A 25,432-nucleotide genomic window follows, 5' to 3' on the forward strand; every position below is an offset into this window, starting at 1 on the left:
ATATTTAATACTTCATGCACGTGTTCAAATGTTCGATGTGACAAGGTGTAAAATTTTTGTGTGGAAACTAAACAGACCATAATCCAATATTAGGGTAGCAATTTTTGTGTGGGAACTAAACAGACCATAATCCAACATTAGGGTAGCCAAGATGATGTAATCTAGTACTAGTAGCCAAGATGTTGTAATCTAGTACTGATTAAAGTGCATTCATAGTACTACATAGTAAAAAGTCGTTGGTTTTTAACCAAGATACCTAGCTATCATCCAAACTCTATGCTAGCACAATTTTGATACAGCCCGATGTCCAAATCCGACCACTAGGACACAGTGTGAACGTGTGACTCCATCATCGTTTTTATGAGAATGTGTAACTCCAAGTTTTTCTCTCTCTCGATAGATTCATACGAATAACCGAAATCACATAACATAAATATAGACAGAAAGGGACAACGAGCTATAAGGTTACATATCGTTACATGAGAATTTACATTCTGTTACTCTATTCTGGAACTTAAATGTTTAAATAAACTTAAACTTAAAATGTTTAAATAAACTTAACATACTAACATATTGTAGAAGAAGTTAAAATACAGTTTTAACTCATGGCTTGAAAACTGGATAAAAAATATCTTCTGGTTCATCTGAATCATCAAGACCCTAATCCAATCATGATAAACAATCATTCAGCAATTGTGAAATCAAATTTTCATACATAAAATTCAATACATAACATAGCAGACCTCAGTCATTCTTCTTATCCTAGTTGCCTTCACTTCCTCTCCATAGGAGAGGGAAAATAGCAATCATTAACAATGAAGCACAACTTGAGGGAAAATAGCAATCATTAACAATGAAGCACAACTTGCGCTAATTGTTTATCATAAAAAAGAAGGAAAACAAATAACCACACCTCATCATCATCATCAGACTCAGTGAAATCTTCAATTTCAAATGGCATAACTATGTCCTCGTGACCACCCATATATGTATCGTTGTTATCTGGGTGCTTCATATCTAAATTTCTATCGTTCTTGCAACCATAGCAGATACCTGAATAGGTTTATTTGTCATATAATTGGCTATCAAGTTACCAGTTGGGAATTTAAAAAGGTATATAGATATTATCTACCTTAATAAAATTGAGCGATCAAATACACAAAAACAACACAAGCAGGTCCACATCCACTGACTTAAGAAACAAATGCACAACATACCCGATAGCATATTGAATGAAAAAGAGAAGTGCACACCATATAATTGGCGACCATCTTAAAGGTCTATGTAGCAGTAAATTCTATTAGCATGGAAAAAAATGTATTAAGAACTAATCTTTTGGTGGTTACTAACTTACATGTTTGTAAAAGTGGTCTCTTCAAACCGTTATTAAAAGTTCACAAGTATGCAATATAGGCTAACCAAAAGTGGCGCATAACATATGAGCAATCAATTTAGTGGAAGTAGGGAATACCATTATCAGCAGATTTAATCAAGCAGCAACAAGTAACTACCCAATCTTCTTCCCCTTGTGAAGACATTACTTCAGTAAAAAATAAATTGTCAATATCAGCTCCACTAGTCTTTGCTGTGAAATTGAAGTGATTGAACCACTTAATTCCCTCAACAATCAATTGATAGTGAACAACATCTTGAAGCACATAAGCAAGATCCTGCAACAAACAACAACAGTATAAGTCTCCAAGACACTACAAAGTCCACGCAGTCAGGAAAAGAGAAAAGGACGAGAAGATGAGCAAACCTCAAAAAGGTCATGATCATCATTATACTTGTCTAAGAGAACTTGAACCATTTGACGTCTTCTCTCATCAACATTTTGACTAGTTTGTGATCTGGAATATTTCTTCCTATTGCCATCAGGCCAATAAAGAGATTTGTGTATAATCCTCTCCACTTCAGAAACTCCATCTTGCTCCTTGAATCTAATTGAAATCACACAAATTAATGATTAGGAAAATGCATGTCTGAAGTGAGGCATATAAAGTAAATATAGTTGCCAACAAACAAATGAAGCATTGGCTTCTCAAATTTTGGAACTACATAGTGGAATTAGCTAATTTCTATACAGATTTTCATTATCATAAGTTACTATTGTGTAAGAAGTCTTCATCCTCTATTTTTGCATCACCAACTCGTTTTTTGCTTGTGGATAGGGATAGGTGCTCCGTGTAGCAATGCTTTTTTTTAACAGTAAGTGTAGTAATGTTTTCATTTGCAGGGTCTTTTTACTAGGTGACCCTAGAACAAGCAGGATCTATGCTTACATGGTGAACTTTCTTGTTACGTTTATAAATCGTGTAGTCTTGTTGTGCTAGCAAACTGAATCAGAAATGAAGGATTTTGGAGACACATAATTTTTTTCAGCTTCTGAGCTATCTATAAGTGAGGCACTTTTTCTCAGTTTGTAATTCATCTTTTACTCCTCTCGTATGGCTAGTTGACCTAGGATTGTTCAAATAGAGTGCATGGCAAGTGGAGTACACAACAAAAAGGGATGAAGAATAAGCTCTAACAAGGTTTAGGAAAAACTTACATCGGACGCTTCAGGCTGTCAAGATGACGATTGATAGCATCCTCAGCTTCAGACAAGTTCAGAAATGGTCCATCCAGAGCAGGATATGTGTGGAAGGATCCTCCATGATCCATCCTAATGTGATATATCACTGGCCTCCATGGATGGGGGTTGGAGCCTTGCCGCCTCCGGTGGTGGGGAGTCGGCGCCTCGGCGGCGGGGAGGAAGACGATGCGTGGCGCCGCCGCGGCGACGAGAGCTTCGTGGTCGTGGGGCTTGGATGAAATGGCCCAGTGAGACAAAAGAGGATGAGAGGCTTGTTCTGGGCCCAGGTAGCCCAAATGGGGTAAGGGCCCATCATTGTTTGGTTTAACTCGTTATTTAATATTTATCTATTTATTTCTTCCTCTCACGAAAAAGAAGAAGAATAAACCTCATAATTTTCCTCTCGGTTCCTGCTTATTTTTCCCCTCATTTTATTTTATATTACCTTTTCCTTTTGCAGTACATCTATGAACAATCGACCAGCGAATTGTGATAATCCACGGCAGTATATATCAACGTCATTTAATAACAGTAAGCAGTAAGCCGCCCGCTAGTCAGATGTAGAAACAGGACAATAAAACGTGTGCAATTTTAGCACCAAATGCTAGAGGGGTTGTTTGGATATAATTACTTGTATTTGGTAAAACTAAAGGTGTATACGGAGTATATTACAGGCAAAACCCCTAACCAACCATGGTCAATCAATTAACTAATTGTGAACCAATATGAAACGGAGGCAATAGCTAATAATGAACCAGCCTAGTACAAAAGGAACAGAGAACAAAAGTTGCAATGACAGTAGGTAGGTGCATGCATATATATAGAGAGATGGACTTACAAATTAAGCATGGCAATGTACGCTGATCCGGTGCTCTGATTCATGTACCCAGAAACTCGGAGTACGGAGAAGCTCAAAGCGCGTATATATATAACCCTGTGCTTTGGATTTAGGGTCGATTTATACACCGAATTTTTCACTGGAAAACGTGACCGAATCCTGTTCCAATTTCTAAACAAACTGTACGCGAAAGTACAAGCACAACGCGAACATGTTGAGTCCGATAAGTAAATTTTCAGGCAGTTTGGTTTATTTCACGCAGCATGCGAACGCGTCGCAGGGCCAGGCCAGCGCCGGAATCGCGCAGGCGAGCGGGTTGGGCCAGAGATGGGCTAAAAGGCCCATGGTCTCCTAATTAAGAGCCTTCCATCCCAAAAGTGGCTTGGCCCATAATAACGAATTTAATAATCGAAGCATATGCATGCATGCACGTCGTACGTAGATTTTCTTTTTTTTTAAAAAAAAAAAACGTCACCCATAATTATTGAACAATGAAAGTACTACAAAAATTGCATATACCCACGGACTGAGCTTACAGCTATATAGATACCGGCCTAAACTATCATAAATCAAACTCAATTCCAACTTATTATGAGCATCACCATTGGAACCTCTTCTTTCATGGACAAATCCAATTAATAGTTTGGAAACATGTCAAGTCTTTATGCGACAATGAATAGATCACTGTTGCCAGCCAGCCCCTGGTAATCGGTAATCTTGTTCTTGAATGTTGCATGGGTGTTCGGTGATGAACCGCTCAAGAGCCCAAACACACTTATTGACCATATATATTACACTCAATGAGGGAGTGTTTTTCATATATACGGTGCACCACAAATTTAGGCTGTGTTCGCTAGAACCAGTTCCCATCCAGAACAGTGATCACAAAAAACAGAGCGGTCCATTAGCGTGTGATTAATTAAATATTTTCTATTTTTTTTAAAAAATGGATTAATTTGATTTTTTTAAGCAACTTTCATATAGAAACTTTTTAAAGAAACACAACATTTAGCAGTTTGAAAAGCGTGCGCGTGGAAAACGAGAGAGAGGTTGGAAAAAGGGCATCCGAACACAGCCTTAACATGTGCTTTGTGTTTGTAGCTGGAACTAACTACCATTAAAGCAAAATGCAATGGTCCATATGACACAATGGTTGCAAAAACATCTGATATATTATTGTGGGAAAAGGTAAAATTAACGGATGGTTAATTAATTTAATTTACTGATGGCCAGCTGGTAAAGTACTGTGTTGCGCTGTTGCACAAACCAGGTCACTTTGTACATTCTTAGCATCAAGCTCAACTTGAAAACCAGGCAACACACATATATGTAAGCCCCAAATGTTTGGTGCATCAAAACTTTACTAGTTGACCAATACGATACAAGCAAAATACTGCAACCGTATTGTCACAATTTTATGATAATAGACAATAATAATGTAGTTAGACCAACGAGAGTAGCATATATATATATATATATATATATATATATATATATATATATATATATATATATATATATATATATATATATTCCATATAGGACTCCCATCATTCCAATTACTCTAACAAATGTGGCCCGCCTCTCAAAAAAAAAAAAAACAAATGTGGCCCGCAGCACAAAATATATCTCAGTTCGAATACCTTTTATCTCTCCATATATGATATATATCCTGCTACTCAAGATGCATGGCCGCCATCGTCTTGACATCCTTGAGGTAAATACGCCCAAAACCCCCATCCCAAAAACCTAGACCATGGCTGTCCTGAAAGACCAGATACTTTCTTCCTTCCCGGACACCGAAACCGATGACCAAGACGCAGTGCGACCATGTCAATCCGTCATCGGTCTTCTTGGGCTGGGCACTGTCATAGGAATATATCTCGCCCGCCCTCATCCTTGTATAATCTTCATTGATCTTAAAAGTTGCCACCATTACCTTTCTCTCCTTATATATGTATTTATAGGCCAAGGACAAGTTAATATCATCTCCTTGATAGAGGTCATACCCAGACATCTTGTATCGTGTCCATGAGGATCGCCTTCCTGGATGATTCCAGTTTCGACGACCACTTCCATTGCTTTCTCTAACCTGGACAATCCTCTGGAACTGCTAGATTCAGACCCTAGTCTGCATGCTGCAAATAGAGTGGAAACAAGATTTGACTAGATGTATTTGAACATAGTACATAAATGTGGTACAGTATATACTCCCTCCGTTTCAAAATGTTTGACACTGTTGACTTTTTAGTATATGTTTGACCGTTCGTCTTATTAAAAAAAATTTGTGAAATATGTAAAACTATATGTGTACATGAAAGTATATTTAACAATGAATCAAATGATGTGAAAAGAATAAATAATTACTTAAATTTTTTGAATAAGACGAATGGTCAAAGACGTACTAAAAAATCAACGGTGTCAAACATTTTGAAACGGAGGGAGTATGTTTTATGTTTGTAGTGCGTAAGTACCAGTGGCCGCGTTGTACTGCTCAATGAAATCACTCACGGACAAGGTTTGCTCGAAGTTCTCCTGCGGTTCTGCGCAAGCCCCTTGCCTTTTGTAAGCCGATTCCGTTGCAGCTGCCAAAGCCTGAAAAACACATGTTCCTATATTGGAAAAAAAGAAACAAATGTGTGAGAGACAATTAATCATATCATATCATATCATATCTTCCTATATAGTTAGTACCCACTAAGGAGCATTACTCCTATAAAATAAGACATGCAAGAAGCCACATCATTAACAATTTTAAGTCATTGGATTGTAATAGTAAAATGTTATGAGCCGTTGGATTAAGAAGCTACTCATCCATCTAATTCAATCTCTTCAATCATTGATTACCCATACACTCATCTGTCTTTTCTCGAGTTCATAGTCACACTTCAACCCGGGCTTTGACTATGTCTTCCGAACAATTTCAGTACATATCTCCTTTCGCCTTACTTCAACTTGGGCTTTGACCATGTCTTCCGAACAATTTCAGTACATATGGCACAAGACGAATCCACATATATATCAATGTCGGAATGGGATCGGGTGTTTTCACGTCTCACCATAATGCCCGGTTTGTCTTTGATTGGTGATTGATAAACAAGAAGGAAAATAGAAAAGTAGAAAATCTACATAAGCTTCCGTTGAGGTTCTTAGTTTAGTCAAGTAGGCGCGAGCATTTCCATCATGAAGGATTAATATCCAGCTACAGGTTCCCCTACGGCTACCTTGTTACGACTTCACCCCAGTTGAAGACCCCACTGTGGTATGCGCTAATAAGACCACCAAAGGCATTTGTTTAAGATGTGATCTTTGTTTTATTATGAGCATTTGAATAGTGTACAATTATTAGGGATCATAAACCCGAACCCGTTTTTAGAACGAGCTTGAGATGAAGCAAAGATGTGCAAATTATCTAATTGTGACGATATCGAAATTACTTATGAAAATAACATCACATTTTGAAAAATAAAGCATGCATAGTATGGTAATAGAAGAGGATAAGCCACATTATTATATATTTTATATATACATAATGTTATATCAAATCATTTAAAATTTTAATTTTATTTGATGATGAAACTAACATCCCGCGACAAGCTGGCGCAGGGTGCCAACTAGTTACTAGTACTTCTCAGCTATGTCACAAAAGTTTCCGGATCGATGAGACGAGGAACACGGGATGCTACATTTTTTATGTTTTAACAAGGGGGGAATGATATTGTTCCCGGAACGGGAACAGTGTTCCCTCAACGAGGAACGTGGCATAGTTCCACGTTCCCACTTTTTTTTGAACGACTCGCACGAGACAGTGCAAAGTTCTATTGATAGAGCATGAAAAAGTTACAAGATTATAAACTTGGAAGGTCGTAACCAGGAAAAAAACGAAAAAATTACACCACCACCCACATGTCGACAACGCCAACACACAGATCCAGGAGAAGGCTTGCACCGGACTGGCCGCCGCTAAGAATGACCGACCACCGCTAGGACAAAAACGCAACACAGACGAGATCACCCAAAGAACACCCTTACAACCAACACAAAGCCCAACTCTATCCACATCTTCCGGATTTAGGAAGAGAAGGTGAAAGAGAAGATGGAACACCTCTTCTCCTAGGACCTCCGACATGGCCAACTTGTAGAAACTAAGACGCCGTCACAAGATGATAAGAATCTAGAGCGTGCTTGCACCAATTGCTTAGGTGTTTTCGGCAGTGAATTAGCTTGTCAGTCCAAGAGAAAAGATCGATGCATGATCTCACCTGTCCTCCCTTGGTCCCGAATGGGAGGGAGCAGGTTCTTGCCAATGTATGGTGTGTCCTTTAAGGTAAACTCTCCGTCGGGCAGAACTTTGGGCATGCTGCAATGAAAGTAAACAGATGAATCAAGTCAATAAACATACTGATGTATTCACAAAACTGTGATAAAAGATTTTAATTTTTCAATAAAATAGAGCTGATATTGATATCCCATTTCCATCAAAAAATTGAGCTGTTGAATGAGTTCTTATGCGTACAATTGCAAACACTATAATTAAGAGATTCTCCAGTAGACTGCAGCACACACAAAAACTAAGTCGTCCTTGTTGCCCAGTTTGGTGCGGACAAGAGAAGGAACAAACTGCGCGCGCGCGGGCAAGAGTATAAGAAATCGCGGCCAGAGCGCGTGGACGAGATCTTCTCTACACGCGCGGCGCGGCCATGGCCGAACTGTCGGGACAGATTTTCTCTACAGGCAAGGCACAAGTATATATGCGCGCGGATGAGAACCAAGAATCGTCGGCGGCGGCGCGCTCACCATGCCCCCGCCGACTCTGCAGAGACCAAGTGCGCATGAATCTGCGGCGTCAACCGGCGCGCGCGGACGAGTCAGCCGGCCGGCGGCGCCGCCATGAACGAGACCAGACGGCCGTGGCGGGTGGTGATGGTGACGCTCAAGAACGCATAAAAAAATCTCATCTTTTTGAAGCCTTCCTTTATGGATGAACCATGAATGGAGGACATACCTGGGCCTTGCCACCTGTGAGGAAGAACAGAGCACGTCACAGATCTCGAACCTGGGGAGAATGAATCCGGTCTGAAAATCAGATTTTTTTATGCAAGAAACGTATGAAGAAAAAAAAAACACAACTTTGTTATATTTACAGTTGAATCCGGGGTGTGGTAGTGCAAGTGCAGGACCAAAGCTAGCTCAGCCTCAGCTGGATCATACCGATACAGAGCGCGGCGAGGAGTCGGAAGCCGAGGAGGAGCGGAGCTAGATGGCCAAGACCATGCGACTCATGGAGTCACGGTGAGGTATACTATGGAGGAGACGAACCCCAACCAAAGAAGGAGGAGGAGCAGAGTGACAGCACATCACGTGGTCTCCTCCCTCCCTCTTCTTATTCTTTCCACGTTTTGGGCCTTCATATTGGGCCGGACAGCCCACTCCGCGTTTTCTTCATTTATTTGCGATTTATTTTATTTTCCCTCACAAGTTTTATTACCACTATACTATATTTTCTGCAAGTACCCCCTCTGTCCCAAAAAAAAAAACCCAATCCTTCATTGCTAGGAGTGGTCTTATTTTGGGTATTTTGGGACGGAGTAGTAATTTGATATTTGGCCCACTACATTGCAGGTTGTGCAGGTGAAAATTCCCTTGGTTTTAGTTTACAGTATGACATTCAGATCGTGCGCCAATGAGGTGAAAAATCCTTTTTTTTTTTGTTCCCCTGCTTTTGTATTTGAGTTTATATGGAAAATATTGAGGCCATTTCCAAACGAGAAACGACCGATCTACTCATGGGCGTGGGGAATGAGATTACTTTGCTACCTCGTCTCTACCAGAATCTTTCAACAGGTAAGCTAAAATTCAAGGATCAACCAGCACAACCAGGCGAAGGCCTGGATCTCAATAGTTTCACAATACGGTATAAACGAGCGATGGACAGCGTTACAGTCTGATGCTGTTGAGATACACAAGTCACGCACCATATAACCCAAATTCCATAAATTCCTAAATAAGATGAAAACGCACTACTACAACACAGACAAACAGTAGCATGACATAGCATTTCTAATGTGCTCTAATATATATAACATCTCCTAGCTCTTGCACTGTCTGTGTGGTTCTTTCAACGAGTTCAGCCAAAACAGCCCTCCAACCTCTGTTTGCAACAGGTTCAACCTTCTACCTCAACCAAAAGGTTCTTCCTGTAAACCTGATTCCTCAACATCACCAAAAAGTTTTTCATACAAACCTGGTTCCTCAAGATCCTAAGGAAAAGGCAATAGCAAACAAACATCAATGGACCATCACGAGAGTAACTAACACCATATTACATGTGTAACAATATACAGTATGAAACATTTCATATAGTACAAATATACCTCGTAAAGTTTTCTTATCCTCTGCTCCTCTTTTTCTTCCTGTGAAAGGAGCAGCAGAAGCATGTCAGTATGCCACTGGCAATGAAGCATAGCATATGCCTACATGCTATAGACAGAAAAAAAAAAGAGGGGTGGAAAGATGGGCTTATCACACATCTTCAGACTCGCTCATCTCTTCGGTGTCATAAATTCCACAAAGATACTCATGTCCACCAGCATATTGGTTAGTATCATTTGGGTGCTTCAAATTAACATTCTGAAGCTTGCAGTAATAGCAATTACCTTAATAAGAAAGAAATAATACAACTTGTCAATCAACTGTTGTTCCATCTGTTAGGCATCAAATTAAATAAATATTTCCTAACGAACAGTTAGGCAAGTGAAGGTAAAGAAACATGCATTAATGAATATAGGCCACACGGAATCCACCAGTTCCAAAATAACAAATGCAAAACGTGAGGTAACATATAAATCCAGTTAGCGCGAACCTGAAACTGCAATGTACATACTTTTGAAGTAATCAGTGGCTGTATAATTTACACATACATAAACATCTAGGTGGCCTAATCCAAATGATGCAAACGACATAGAATGCAATATATAATATTGTAAACATACATAGCCAATGTTTCTCAAAACTACATGAGTATAGAGATATTGTGAACCAACCCCATAAAAGTTAACTGAATACAAGGGAACAATTACCATTGTCATCAGATTTAAGTGCGCAGCAACAAGTGACAATATAATCCTTTTGTCCTACCAAACACATCAATTCAGCAAAGAACAGATGAATTTGATAATCCAATTCATTATCTCCTTTGGTCAACGCCGTGAAATTTAAATGGTCAAACCACGTACAGTTCTCCATAATTGGTTGAAAGTGAATGACATCTTTGAGCTCATATGCAAGACCCTGAAAATAGAATTAAGAATCAGAATACAACAAGAATGATGGGCTAGTAACGCTAGAGATCGGGAGAACAGACCCCTGAAAGACTGTGATCGTCGTTATACATGTCTAATATCACCCGAGCCAATTGGCGCATATCATTATGCACATCCTGCGTTACTTGTGTTTGGAGTACCTCCTCCTAGTTCCATCAGGAAAATAAAGGATTTTGCGTACCATCATGTCCACAATAGACTCCCCATCCCGCTCCTCAAACCTAGCTCAAATCAGAACAACCCATTATTAGTATAAGGTGAAGTGAATTATAGGTAAAAAATAATAGGGGGTTGCAGATATATTGTTAGGTAATTTTTAGATAGCAAAATTTACCAACAGTTTAGCGAGTTGAGGCTTAAGAGTTTGTGTAAAGAGTGTTTAATAGAAGTTTTAATATACATATGAAACAACAAAACACTAGCATAGTTTCTGGTAGTCGACAACAGAAAAGAGGCACACCCATTTAAAATTATGCATAACTAACTTAACTAGTTTCGAGGTTGATAAGGTGTGCATGGCTATTGGATTTAGATTTATCAATCTTTAAAGCATTTCCCAATTTAAATTCCTAACACGGACTGGTGTTTTTGCCCTGTTGTTACCAGTGAATTGACTAATTCTTGTGGCAAACCGACAATCAGTCTTGTTCAGCATCTAAGGCACTAGGTGCGATATAAGCTATACTTAACTGTACATGCTGGAATGCTGCAAGCGAAATTAAAATATTCTTGGATGAAAACTTGTGCAATCAGGTCTTACTTTGCAAATTTTCTTCTATTCCAAGTATTCTCAGGTGAAAACAAGTGCAATCAAGTTGCCTAAAATTGTTTCTTGGCAAATTTTATCCACCTTAGCATGGCATTGTTCTATTTGTAGATATAAAATCGCATACCAAGTAAATGGAAATAAAAAGAGGATATGCAGGTATCTTAATTTAATGGAGGATATAGGATGTTAAGATGGCTAGTGAAAGCGTCTTGAGCTTCATTTAAGCTGAGAAATGGACCACCCATATCAGGATACGTGTGGAACAGCCCACTACGATCCATTCGAATGTGGTATGACCCGCGGCGGCCTTCAGGAGGTTTGTGAACCCAAATGACTGACCCAGGGGATGAGGAAAGGCAGCACCCTGATGGTACAGCGTCAATGTTGTCTTCTGGTACTGCCTGTGGGGAGGAAGAGGGACTGGAAATAATTGGTTCTTTCAATGCTATAGCGCCAAGAAGCTCCCCCACGGAGAAAACATCTGGTTCCTGCAGTGCCTGTGCAGATTCAGGCTCAGATGCACCTCTCAAAAGGCCCTCACACCTGCAGTGAACAAGATCAATTAGTACAACAAAGTATCTTGCAAAGCCAATATTCGATCAATTAGTACAATAAAAGTATCTTACAAAGTCGATATTCCAGAATGACCATTGTACAAATGCCAGGTTAACATACTAGGAAATATTGATCTGTTTTCTAAAATGACTCAAAAAGATATAGCCTTTTACCGAATTGCGGCATTAGTTTTAGTAGAAGTGAACCTATGTAATACACCAATTTATAGTGCCGTTAGTTCTAATTTTAACTACATATAAGCCGACAAAAAGAATTCCTTTCCTCAAGTATCCTGCCTCTCCCCTCCCCTCCCCTCCCCTATAAACCGACAAAAGGAAATGACTTTCATCGAGTATCCTACATTCCCACCCCTCCCCTCCCTCCCCTCCCCAAATATAAGAAGGGTGTGCAATTCATCTCATGATCGATCATCACCTCATTATAGAAAGGGTGTGGGGAACCATCAATCCTCAGAAACACAAATGATACTCCCTCCGTTTCACAATGTAAGTCATTCTAGCATTTCTCACATTCATATTGATGTTAATGAATCTAGACATATATATCTATCTAGATTCATTAACATCAATATGAATGTGGGAAATGCTAAAATGACTTTACATTATGAAACGGAGGAAGTAAATAATAGTAGGATTGAATCGAAATGCAAGCCCTTTCATCAATCTTGTTCATCAACAGAGAAAGCGAGGGACGAGGGAGGAGGGTTGAGGTGGTGTTCGTACTGTGTCGGCAGCTGGGGCGGCGGCGGCGGGGCTAGATCACAGGGCTTCAACCGGAGGTGATAGTGGTGGTAGAGTGCGGCGTAGAGTTCATCGGAGGTTGGGAACGGCCCGACATGAACATCGCGCCCGGAGGCGAAATACCCACGAGAATCGCTGTACACTCGTGCCTCCTCATCCGTGAAGGGGGATCGGAATACCACATCGGAATACCAACACAACACAGGTGATATTTTTTTTTTAGACTTTTTATGTTTTAATTTTATTAATAGACCATTTCTAAAAGTATTTTCAAATCTACCACATGATCAAATAACTCTATCGCATTAACTGATGTGACAGTGTTGTCCTACCACACCACGCCAGTCTCTTGTTACGCCACCACTGCTCGTGTGGCCAGCCACTTAGGTGGCATTACCGAAAGATTTAGTTTTCGAAAATATTTTTAGAAATAGTCTATTAATAAAATTAGAACATGAAAAGATCTTAAAAAAATAAAAAAAAATTCCACACGTGACTAGGTGAGGACGGGGAGTGAACTATTGGACCGGAAACACTCCGTTCCGGGATTGGGCTCGGCCCATGGTAAATTTTGCGTATGGACCATTGCCCCTCATGCGTAAGGCCCATAATTGTTTCTCTTTTTTCTTAAAAAACTACATTAGTGTTTATGACTGAATCGCAGAAAAGAAAAAAACAACGTTAGTTCTGTTGGGTTTTCAGTTGTTTTATTATATCCAATTAAAATTTTGATTTTTCTGTTTTTGAGTGTACTATTGAACAATTCACCAGGCGAATTGCAAGATAGCAAAAAAAAAAAAAAAACTCGCTAGAAAAATTAAGCTAGGCAGATGCGTGCACGATACTCCCTCTGTTTCAGATAATAAGACGTTTTGACTTTGATTAAAGGCAAACTACTTTAAGTTTGAATAAATTTGTAGAAAATAATAATTATAATTTTAACTCAATATAAATTTATTATGAAAATATATTCAATTGTTAATTTAATAAAACTAATTTGGTATTATAAATATTACTACATCTGTACATAAACTTAGCCAAATTTAAAATAGTAGTCAAAACGTATTATAAAAAAACAGAGGAGTATATCAGATGGAGTTATGTAGGATGACGGCGATATGGTCTCTGCTGTTCCATGGGAGAGATGTCTATCGATGGTCTTTAATTGGTCGTTGCTTATGTGGCTTGAGCCGCTTGATTGCCACAGTATATTTGCTAAGCGTCTGTTTAGTTCGCGAAAATAAAATTTTTGAATGTCACATTGGATGTTTAATCGGATATCGGAAGGGTTTTTTTGACACAAATGAAAAAACTAATCTCATAACTCGCTTGGAAACCGCGAGACAAATATTTTGAGCCTAATTAATTCATCATTAGCACATATGGGTTACTGTAGCACTTATGGCTAATCATAGACTAATTAGGCTTAAAAGATTCGTCTTGCGATTTCCCCCTTAACTGTGCAATTAGTTTTTCTTTTAATTTATATTTAATGCTACATGCATATGTCCAAAGATTCGATGTGATGTTTTTGGAAAATTTTTTTGGTTAACTAAACTAGGCCTAAATTGACCTAACTAGCTGCAGCATGGCGGAGGAGACGAAAAAAATTAAGCAGGCAATCACACACAAGACATGCGCTTTGTTTCAGGTAGAGGTTTAGCAATATTTTGAAATCAAGCATGCATGCATGACTACATGAAAAACTGTACTACTACAATGTACTTATAAAGATATGCAGATCGTGACTAAATGCAGTTTGAAGATGGAGGACTTACTTAGGATGAAGATCCGTGCTCTGGTGATCCATGATAAATTGATACTCTGGTGATCCGGGCTCGAGCCGTTTTAGCAGCTGGAGCCTGGAGGAGACACAAATTAAGACGGTGTATTTCGTTAAAAAATTAGTTTAAGCGGGCACGGGCCGGGATTGGGGGCGATTTATATGAGAAAATTGTAATTATAGGACTCCAAACAATACGCTTCGCAGTTATAAGACTCCAATCCTCGACTTCGCTAAGACGACCCTTGAAACGTTGGCACTTTATTTTACATGACATTTGGTCCTTTTAATCACTTTTCTCAACTAAAATACATGTATTTTTCCCTAAAGTGACCGTATTGCCCTTCTGCCTTCTGTATACTTGATCGATCGTATTTTTCATCTCGTTCGAGTCCGCCGCCGTCGTTCCTCCTTCCCTCCCCCACGTCGCCATTCCTCCTTCCCTCCCCACGCCCTCGGCTCCCATGGATGGAGTGCCGCCGCCGGAAGATGGAGATGGACGGCCGATCGCCATGGAAGGCCAAGCAGCTGAAGACCTAGCGGCTTCTACCCTAGCCGCTCGGGGTCTGGTCACAGCGCCTAGTGGCCTGGGCTTTGATGCCTTGGCCGTGGCAACTGATGGCCATGTACAGCAGAATGCCAACGCTAGTGCTCTAGCCACTGCTAGAACATTGCTGCCCAATGCTCCTCTTCCGGCGGCAATGGAGTTCAACCTTCCTGTTCTTTAAGTGCAAAGGTATTGGTTGCACTAGATTTCTGTTTTTTTTACCACGATAGTAGTACACAGTAGTAAAACTTGATTTCACTTGTTTAGGTCCCAAGTATATCGTGTGGAAAATATGGAAAGAGTTGATTGGGATAACATACACATAGTCGAGACACATGATGACGAAGGTCGTATTGCACTTATGAGTGAGTCGCAGATTTGTGAGCTTTTAGGCGTGATAGAGGAGGACACAACAAATATACCTGCACAGGGCTTTGATTGCCGAATGTATGAACAGGGGCATGATAGTGAGCTTGGGCAAAATAATGATGGTGCTGCCATTCCTACTAGTGATGAGTCATTTAATAACTGGATTAGAGACCACAAAGACTTACCTGTTGCTGACCTTGCTGATAAGATTAGAGAAATGATCATGGTACTTTGGAACAAGAGAAGAAATATTGCATAAAGGCTACCTGAAGGCAGGATACTTCCAGCTATAATGCATCAGCTAAAGGCAAATACTAGAGGCTTGGGACATTTGAAAATTGTACCATGTTCAAATTGGAGTGCAGAGGTGTAGGACAAGAACAGCAACGTTGAGAGGCATATTGTCAAGTTACACCAAAGGACCTATACATGTCTTGAATGGTAGCACACTGGTAAGCCATGTCAACATGTATTGGCCTATGTAACCCGCCAACGGGGAGTTGACCTTGAACAGTTTGTGCATGACTATTACTCGGTGAATAGATTCAGGGCTGCTTATGGAAGAGAGATTGAGCCAATGACAGACAAAACTCAATGGCCACAAGTTGGCCTACCATTTTTAGTTGGTGCGTCTCTTGCTAAATTACCTGTTGGAAGACGAAGGAAACTAAGAAGGAAGGGATGGATGGAAGGTGGCCACAAGAAAAATGGTTCCAAAGATGGTCCATTTACCAACGAGGATGAAGGTGAGAAGGGAGGTGACAACGATACTGCTCCAACAAATGGAAAGGGAAAGAAGATGATCAGAGGACCTATGACTTGCAAAAAAAAATGCAGAGAGAAAGGCCACAGGCAAGCTAGTGCCAAGTGCCCATTCAATGGGACAGCAAAAAAGAGGTAAGGACTGATTTTATTTATCAAAAAACTTAAATGACAATGCCAATATTAATTTATTTGATTACTTGTAGGAAGCGTAGGCAACCTAGGAAGAATGTTATAAAAGCTGCAGCAGCAGAACCTAGCACCCCACGGAGACCGACTAGAAAAGAAATCCTACGGGATAGTCCAGGAAGGGTCACTAGAAGGTAATAAATATTAACACATTTACTGTATATTAATTTTTCCAAACATCTAATTGTCGTATCCTATTTATGTTTAGCAAGCTTGCGATGTTACTACAAGAGGGTACTTCTTCACAAACCGACACCACTAGTCCCGTGAGGATGCTTACCGCGGCAGCACCAAAAAAGATGACTCCAAAGAGAAAGCTACACATTGGTTGAATAATTTTAGTTGTGATGAGATGTAAACTCATACTTTATTTTATATGACTTGGATCTCGTTTGGAACTAAATTATGGTATTCTGAGATGAACTTGTTTATGCTAGAATCTCGGTTTTATAAGACAAGCTTGTTTATGCAAAATTCATGGTTTTGTCTATTACTTGTAATTGAGATCTCCTTATAATTTCGTATGGATCATGTTTGATCATCTTTCATTTATTCATTGGGTTAGTGCTGCAATTTTTGTGCATGATTGACCATGTACAGTACAATATTTGGGGCATATGCAGCTGGCAGCTGCAGCAAGTTCAAGAGCGGCTAGCAGCTTACCAGCCATCCCAGGCGAGCCAGTGCTCTAGCCATGGACAGGCGCCGGCCGGCTAGCCATCCCAGGCTGCAGCCAGCCAGCCAGGCGACCAGCTAGCAGCGTGGGAGCACGTCAATAGAAGCCCTGAGGGCAATACGGTCACATTAAGGTAAAATACATGTATTTTAGTTGAGAAAAGTGATTAAAAGGACCAAAAATATGTAAAACAGAGTGCCAACGTTTCAAGGGTCGTTTTAGCGAAGTCGACAATTGGAGTCCTATAACTGCGAAGCGCGTTGTTTGGAATCCTATAATTGCAATTTTCTCGATTTATATGCATCTTCTTCACTGGAAAACGTCAGGGAATCGGATACGCGCGTACATGTACATGTCGACTCCGTATTTTAACAAAAATCGCAAAATCCCTTATTTGGTTTGTTATGCTCCTTAGCTTGAGTCGTATGTGGCGTGACAACCACACACACAGTCCGCCGGCGACGATCTCCCCCACTGCCGGAGGCGTCAACCCCGTCCATGCCCTATGTCCCACCATTTTTATTTTTTTAGTATAGCTGACATGTGGATCAATAATTTTATTATTTTTCTATGATAGAATTGTCACGTAAACACCACGTCAATGTCATGTGAGACGAAGGCATAGTCAAACCAGCCACGTAGCCGTCACATCAGCCAAAACGGTCTTCCAAACCATTGAGGGATCTTATTTGCACCGGTATTAACGGTTGAGAGACTGGTTGTGTCTGGTTTTAGGGTTAAAGGATGAAAATCAGATTTGGTGTAAAGGCAAGGGACCTCACATAAACTTAATCCGAAGTTAATTAAGCTACCTTCCAACCCGACCCATATATAAGCATCCGTGCCCGTGTTAACAGTGGCCGAACAATTGAAGTCGTAGTCAAATTCAATCACGGAGGCATCGAAATCAAATAAGGCCTCGCAAAAAACAAATCAAAGGCATTTGCAAATCTGTTTTGTAATCGGAATCGACGTGCACATGGTACGTACAGTTTGCTCAGAACACGCACTTTCCCAGCGAAGATGTACTGGAGTATATAAATTGACTACAAATCTCATGCCCGCTTAAATTAATTTTTGTTATTCAAAGGCCGTCCTAATTTTGTCCCCACAAGATACCTACGTTTAGCGGCTCGAGCCATATACTCCCTCTGTCTCTAAATATTTGATGCCGTTAACTATTTTAAACATGTTTAATCATTTGTCTTATTCAAAAACTTTTGTGAATATAATTCAAAAACTTGAGTAGTAGTACTATATTTAGCAATAAATCAAATGATAGGAAAAGAATTAATAATTATTTAAATTTTTTGAATAAGACGAACGGTCAAACATATTTAAAAAAGTCAACAGCATTAAATATTTAGGGACGGAGGGAGTATATACGTACAAGTAGTAATATACTCCATTTCCTAATAGATAACATGTTTGACTTTTGATTATATTTAATAATTATTCGAAAAATTTAAGATGTTTATCATACTTAAAGTGTTCTTTTATTAAGTAATAAAACAACTCATAGCAAAATAAATAATAATCATGTAATTTGTTCTTTTAATAAGATTAGAAAAATGCCCGTGCGTTGCAACGGGTAAATGCTATTTTAATTTTATTATTGCTATACAGTTTAGCTAAGATAAAATTCAGTGTGAGAATTCACTTGAATATATATTTTTTAAAAAATCATGAGCTCCAATTAGGAGTCTAACTTTTACCTCAAGTTAGCATGCAGAGTTTTTTAAAAGAGATTTCTTGTACGACTTATTTGTATTTCCAAAAACAAGCAAGCTTAAAAACTGACTCAAATAAATATGGATCTGTATTTTCAAAAGCAAACGAACTTAAAAACCGGGTTAAATACGGATGAGTACCAAAGTACCGGCAAAAACATCTTCAATTTTTATAATAGTAGAGATTAGAAAAAATGTCCGTGCGTTGCAATGGGTGAATGCTAATTTTAATCTTATTATTGTTATACGGCTTAGCTAGGATGAAATTTACTGTGGGAATTCGCTTGGATATTTTTTTAGAAAATCATAAGCTGCAATTAAGAATCTGACTTTCATCTCAAATTAGCATGCAAGTTTTTAAAAAGAAATTACTTATACGACTTGTTTTGTATTTCCAAACGTTAACGAACTCAAAATCCAATTCATACACGGATCTGTATTTTCAAAAGCAAACGAGCTTAAAAATTGACTCAAATACAATACAGATGACGTAACAAAATATCGGTAAAAATGTCTTCAATTTTTATAATAATAGAGATATGGTGTTGGAAGCACCATCCATGTCACAATGGATTCATGGAACAAATGGCATCTTAGTATAGTTGCTCTACATATATTAAATGGATAGTTGATATATATTAACATGCATGGGACTGATTTAAGTTCACTTTCCATAGCTTATGCGGGAACCTGCCAGAACCAATCTGGATAATCCCGTGCCTCGCCGTTCGATTCCAACCAGGTCCTCCGCATGGCTCTTTGAGAAATTACTGAAAATTAATCTATTTCATCCGTGACGGTGTGACACCGATACGGATGCAACGCGGAGGGAGCGAAATGTAACCGTGCGAGACTTACAGTGACGGACGAAAATCCCAGACAAAAACATCTTAAATTTTTATAATAGATAAAGATAAATGGTCAAACGTGGTCGATCGGATATAGCATACACACGACTCATTCTCAATCAAAAGATTCTCAAAAAATAGTATATACAGGACTAGATGGAAAGCACAAGGTTTAAGGAACGTATTACGGTTTAAATTGAGAGGACACACAAGTCACGACGTCGACGTGTGATGATTGCAACAAGAGTTAGAGCGCAGGTAGTACGCGAGAACGAAACCCCAACAATTCATAATCAAGATCAAAGATAACTAAATAAAACTACAGCTCCACAACATGGTTGCATGACATATGCTAATTATAAATCCGTTCCAGTTGCAACTGACATGATCTCAATCAAAGAGCTCTTCACATACACCTGGATCATCAAGACCCTAAGAAAAACACGAGAGCAATTACCAATTGAGAGAGAAAAAAAAAAAGACACCATACTGCATGCATAATAACGTTCGGTCTGAAGCATGTCACATACCTGATACATTTTTCTTAGCCTCTGCTCCTCTGCATCCTCATCCTGTCAATCCAAGGGCAGAAAAATGTGTCACTAACATTGTAATAATGAATCTTAATATATGCATGAATGTCTTACAAAAACTAAATGGGGGAAAAGATAGATCATCAGACCTCTTCAGAGTCACTCGACACTATAGTGTCATATATTCCTTTGATATAACAGTGACCACCAACATATGAATTGACATCACTTGGGTGCTTCATACTTTTATTCCCAATCTTGCAGGTATAGCAGTTACCTGAGAAAGAAATAGGTTGTTCGTGAAATGACAGACACACAATCAGTTAAGCACCAATTATATGTAAATATCATAAATTCTAGTTGAGCTAATGAAGGTAAAAAGGAAAAAAAATGCAAGAAGCGATGAAAAACAGATTAACTAGACATGCAAAACCGATGCTTCTCCCAGGTGCATGAGTATATACAAATTATGAAGTCTCCCAGGTGCATGAGTATATACAAATTATGAAGTATGAATCCAAGTCTATAAAAGTTAAGATGGGTATAGCTTACCATTGTCATCAGAACTTATCAAAGAGCAGCAAGTGACCACATAATCTTTTTCTCCTTTCAAAGAATTCAGCGAAAAATAGATGGTCACTGTCCAACCCATTTAGTCCTTTAGTAGTCGCAGTGAAATTAATATGATCAAACCACCTACGACTTTCAATAATTGGTTCATAGTTAATGACACCTTTGAGCTCAAAAGCAAGATCCTGCAATAAGAAATACAATAAGATCAGAAAGTGTGGAATCAATTAGACATCATCACAGTGCAGAAAGAATGAGACAGACAACGAGGGCGATAACAAACCTCCAAAAGATTGTGGTCATTGTTATACATGTCTAATATCACCTTAGCCAGTTGATTCATATTATTATTGACATTCTGAAATGCTTCTGCTTTGGAACATTTCTTCCTAGTGCCATCAGGCCAATAAAGTGCTTTCCTTATAATCATGTCCACGTAAGATTCCCCAGCTCGTTCCTCGAACCTAACTCAAATCAGATCAGTCCATACCATTAGTATAAGGCAGAATGTAGATAGTACAATGCAGGGGTTGCAAAGGCACTGGTAAGAAGTTTGTTATAGAGATTACATTCCAATAAGTTAAGAGTTTCAGGATAAGAAAAGTTTGAGTAGATGTTGTCAAATTGAAATTTAGCACTCATATTAGTTCAAACTAAAACAGTAGTATGGTTTTTTGCAGTTATCAACAGAAAAGAAGCACGAAAATGCATAATTCAAAAGGCATGCGTAACTGAATTTGCTTGTTTCTAGATATATAAGGGCATGGCTATCGTCTTGTAGTTTATCAATCTATAGAAAGTATCATAGTTTCAAGGTTTAGATCCTAAACTCATCCTGGTTTTTCCGTCCTATTTTTACCTGCGATTAGACTAAGTTCTGTGTGATCACTCGTGTTTATCTCTGACACATTAAAGCTAGCTGAGCAGCAATATAATTGTAAACGCTGCAAATGAAATTGAAAATTCCTAGGTAAAAACTAGTGAAATGTAGCTTATTTGTGAACTTCGTGTTATCTTATGGTTTGCAGTCATTTTGTGCTTAACAACTCCATGCCCCCATATATACAAAGTTACCTAAAACTGCTCGTTTGCTCAACTGATCTCGTCACTATCAGCTACTTTAAATTACAAGTTACAGCCCACAATTCTGTTCATGACTCATGCCCTGAATATCATACCAAACACATGGGAAATAAATGGAGTAGTTGCAAGCTACAACAGAGTGTAGGAACCTTACTTTACTGGTGGATACAGCTTGTTAATATGGCTACTGATAACATCTTCAGCTTCATTCAAGCTCTGAAATGGACCACCCAGATCAGGATACGTATGGAAAGACCCCAAACGATCCTTTCTAATGTGGTATACGCCAGGTCGGCCATGAGGAGGTTTCTGAACCCAAATGATTGAGCCAAGGGATGAGGAAAGGCAGTGCCCTGACTGCGGAGCATCAATGGTGTCATCTGGTACTGCCTGTAGGGAGGAAGTGGGACTGGAAGCGGTTGATTCTTTCAATGTTGTAGCACCAGGAAAGTCCCCTAAGGATGAAACATCTGCAAGACCAGAGGGTACCTCCCACATGATCCTCACACCTGCAGTGAACAAGATCAGTGAGTACAAACAATTCATCTTATGAAATCAATACTTCGTTGTACAATGCAGGTTAATAGACCCAGAAATATATATATAACTATGATTCATGGAAATGCATATTTTTATGAGATAACCTATTTGACACTTGACAGAAGACAACCCCAAAAATCTTGTGAATTGTGGACACGTTGGATCGTTTTGAGATTCATGCAACCAGCCCTAACCCCTTGTTCCTCCCTCCCTCAGTCCTGCCGCCATTCCGCGGATCGCCTGCCTCCTCCTCTGCCACCGGCCCAGCACGCCGCCGCTGGAAAGCACAACGGCGAGGTGCCCCCACAACCTAACCACTCGACCAGTAGATGCCTTGTCCACTCCGGCCTACCTCTAAACTCAGGAACCTCCCCCCTGTTCCCCCTCTGCCCACCACCATCGTCGCCGGAGATCAACGAGCTCACCAGAGCAGGAGGTGATCATGTTGCATGAATCTCGGAGCAGACCAGAAGGTCAAAAATCTGTAAGATCGGGGCTTCGATTTTCTATCAAATGGAGGTCCTCAAGCCTTCTTCCTCTCCTCAAAGATCAAAAGTCGCAACTCGTCTCCTCCTTATTAGGGAATAGCCATGACCACAAGTAATTAAAATAATTCGATTTAATCGAAATTAACCAATCCTAGATTCCTAGTTCCTTCAGGTATTCTATCTATCAAAACAAAACTCTCTCTAAGATACCAATTAGAAACAGAGAAAGGATCGAGGGAGGTGGAAGGGGAGAGGTGGTGGTCGTACTGTGCCGGCAGCAGCGGCGGCGGGGATGGATCGCGTCCTGAGGCGAAATGCCCACGAGAATCGCTGCACGCTCGTGCGTCCTCATCGGTGAAGCGGGGTCGGAACACCGCATCCGCACAGGGGAGCCGCCGTGATCTCATGGACGTGCGGCCGCGCGTCGGTGGAGGGGCGATGGATGGATGGGGTTGGCCTCCTCCGGCGGTGGGGGCGTCGCCGGCGGCCGGCGGACGGTGGCGTGGCGGGGACTAGGGCTTGGTTCGTCGTGGTCGCCGGCGAACGCGGGTGAGCGAGGTGAGGAAGGGTGGCTATTGGGCCTAGCAGAATTGGGCCCACTTTCCTTTGGACTATCCCCTCGTGTGCAAGGCCCATAATTACTTCTGTTTGGTTTCAAGTTATTTTTTTCAGATTTTCCTTTTTATGTTTTTTTCCCCTGATTTTGAGCAAATCCTCCAGGTGAATTGTGATGAACTGATGATAAAACAAAACAATAGTAGTGTAATAGAAAACAAAAAATAAAACTCGCAAGAAAAATTAATGCGTGGACAAAGCAATATTGCATATAGACAGATGGACTTACGTAGTATGACGATCTGGCCGGCTGATCTGCTGCTCCTCCTTCATGTCGATGATTATTTTTTTCTCTCGATAGTTTCACGATCGGTCTAATTATTGGTGGAGATGAACAAATTTAGACAGGTAAACATGGATTAGCGGCTAAGTGCGAGTTATGTACGTACTACCTAACCGAATTTTTATCTTGTTCTGAACAAACCGTGCATACTACATGTACGCCGAGTCCTACAAATACACAGATTCGCAAACGCAACATCACGATCAGATTGGTAAATGGATTGCATAGATACCCAACTGAGAAACAGATCAGAAGCGAGGGAGAATCGGTGGAGATATGTACGGGATGATCAACGGAGGGCGGCTAGATGGAGACCGGCTCCGTCCGATCTCCGGTGGGGCTTCGCCGGAGATGACTGATGAGGTAGACGATGCGTAGCGGGGCCGAGGGCTTCGTGGGGCCTCATTTGGAAGACCACTGGGCCAAAATTACCGGCCCATTACTGTTAAAAGGCCGGGGATTATGGGCTTCAAAAGCAGGACTCCTTCCGACAAAGAGCCTGGAGGAGCAAAAATATTCATAATTATGAAGCAAAATTTTTATCTATGTACTCCCTCCGTCCAAAAAAACCTAGGACTGTAAGTGACATATTCTAGTACAACGAATCGGTACAAATGTATATCCAGATTCATTGTACTAGGATGTGTCACATCCAGTACTAGGTTGATTTTTTTATGGAACGGAGGGAATACTCTTAGAGCAGGTATAATAGTAGCCTATAAGCTAGCTATAAACATATTTTAAGGAGATAAGAGAAGATAGAGAAGAGCAGTTGGCTACAGATTTGTAGCCAGCTAGCACGGACTCCAAGATGCAATGTGCGTATGGCATGTGGGATCAGATATTAATAGGTAACTATCGTATGAATTAGCTATTAAATTGACTATAGATGATTTGGAACTGATAGTTGGCTACACTATTAAACTTGTTCTTATAGGAGTAGCAGTTTTTAAAAGTAAATATTGAAAAATAAACCATAATAAGAGAAACCTTAGATTGGACTTTAAATTAACTTTTACAATTTAAATTGTAGTTGTGGCTGGTAAGCTATCAAGCAAACCATGTACACCATGTTTCAAAGTCTTCTGTTAGACGGATTTTCATTCCAAGTTTAGAGAGGTAAATTGATTTGCTTGCTTATTCTTGTTATGCCATTTTCATGTTGTTAAACCTGTCTTTAAGAGAAAACAACCAACTTGCATTTATCCCTGGTTTAGTTTCCTAATTTTTTTTCCAAAAACATCATATCGAATCTTTGGACACATGCATGGAGCATTAAATATAGATTAAAAAACTAATTGTACAGTTAAGGGGAAATCACGAGAGGGATCTTTTGAGCCTAATTAGTCCATGATTAGCCATAAGTGCTATAGTAACCCCACATATGCTAATGACGGATTAATTAGTCTCAAAAGATTCATCTCGCGATTTTCAGGCGAGTTATGAAAATATTTTTTTGATTCATGTCTGAAAACCCCTTCCAATAGCCAGTCAAACATCCGATGTGACACCCAAAAATTTTTCTTTTCGCGAAGTAAACAGGCCTTAGGCAAGGCCTGGTTTAGTTCCCAACTTTTTCTTTAAACTTTCAACTTT

The 25,432-nt window shown here is 39.8% G+C and overlaps 2 protein-coding genes and 2 pseudogenes across 2 annotated transcripts; 1 reads left to right on the top strand and 3 right to left on the bottom strand.

Moving 5' to 3' along the window:
- Nucleotides 1-603: 603 nt before the first annotated feature.
- LOC127776259 (uncharacterized) lies at nucleotides 604-6,383 on the bottom strand. The gene is made up of 9 exons (XM_052302625.1): nucleotides 6,363-6,383; nucleotides 5,888-6,008; nucleotides 5,423-5,551; nucleotides 2,552-2,852; nucleotides 1,760-1,940; nucleotides 1,472-1,670; nucleotides 914-1,053; nucleotides 744-779; nucleotides 604-660 (listed from the first exon to the last, which is right to left on the bottom strand). The coding sequence occupies exons 1-9, from the start codon at nucleotides 6,381-6,383 to the stop codon at nucleotides 604-606; spliced, it is 1,185 nt and encodes a 394-aa protein (XP_052158585.1).
- A 3,209-nt stretch (nucleotides 6,384-9,592) lies between these two features.
- LOC127776260 (uncharacterized) lies at nucleotides 9,593-13,416 on the bottom strand (annotated as a pseudogene).
- A 2,680-nt stretch (nucleotides 13,417-16,096) lies between these two features.
- Nucleotides 16,097-16,969, top strand: LOC127775369 (uncharacterized). Its single transcript, XM_052301594.1, has 3 exons — nucleotides 16,097-16,416; nucleotides 16,488-16,604; nucleotides 16,679-16,969. The coding sequence occupies exons 1-3, from the start codon at nucleotides 16,097-16,099 to the stop codon at nucleotides 16,800-16,802; spliced, it is 561 nt and encodes a 186-aa protein (XP_052157554.1). The 3' UTR covers nucleotides 16,803-16,969.
- Nucleotides 16,970-19,735: 2,766 nt separating this feature from the next.
- On the bottom strand, nucleotides 19,736-23,525 carry LOC127777304 (uncharacterized; annotated as a pseudogene).
- Between the last annotated feature and the right edge of the window lie 1,907 nt (nucleotides 23,526-25,432).

This window comes from Oryza glaberrima, chromosome 6 (assembly GCF_000147395.1).
Source record: "Oryza glaberrima chromosome 6, OglaRS2, whole genome shotgun sequence".
In the NCBI taxonomy this organism is placed as follows: Eukaryota; Viridiplantae; Streptophyta; class Magnoliopsida; order Poales; family Poaceae; genus Oryza; species Oryza glaberrima.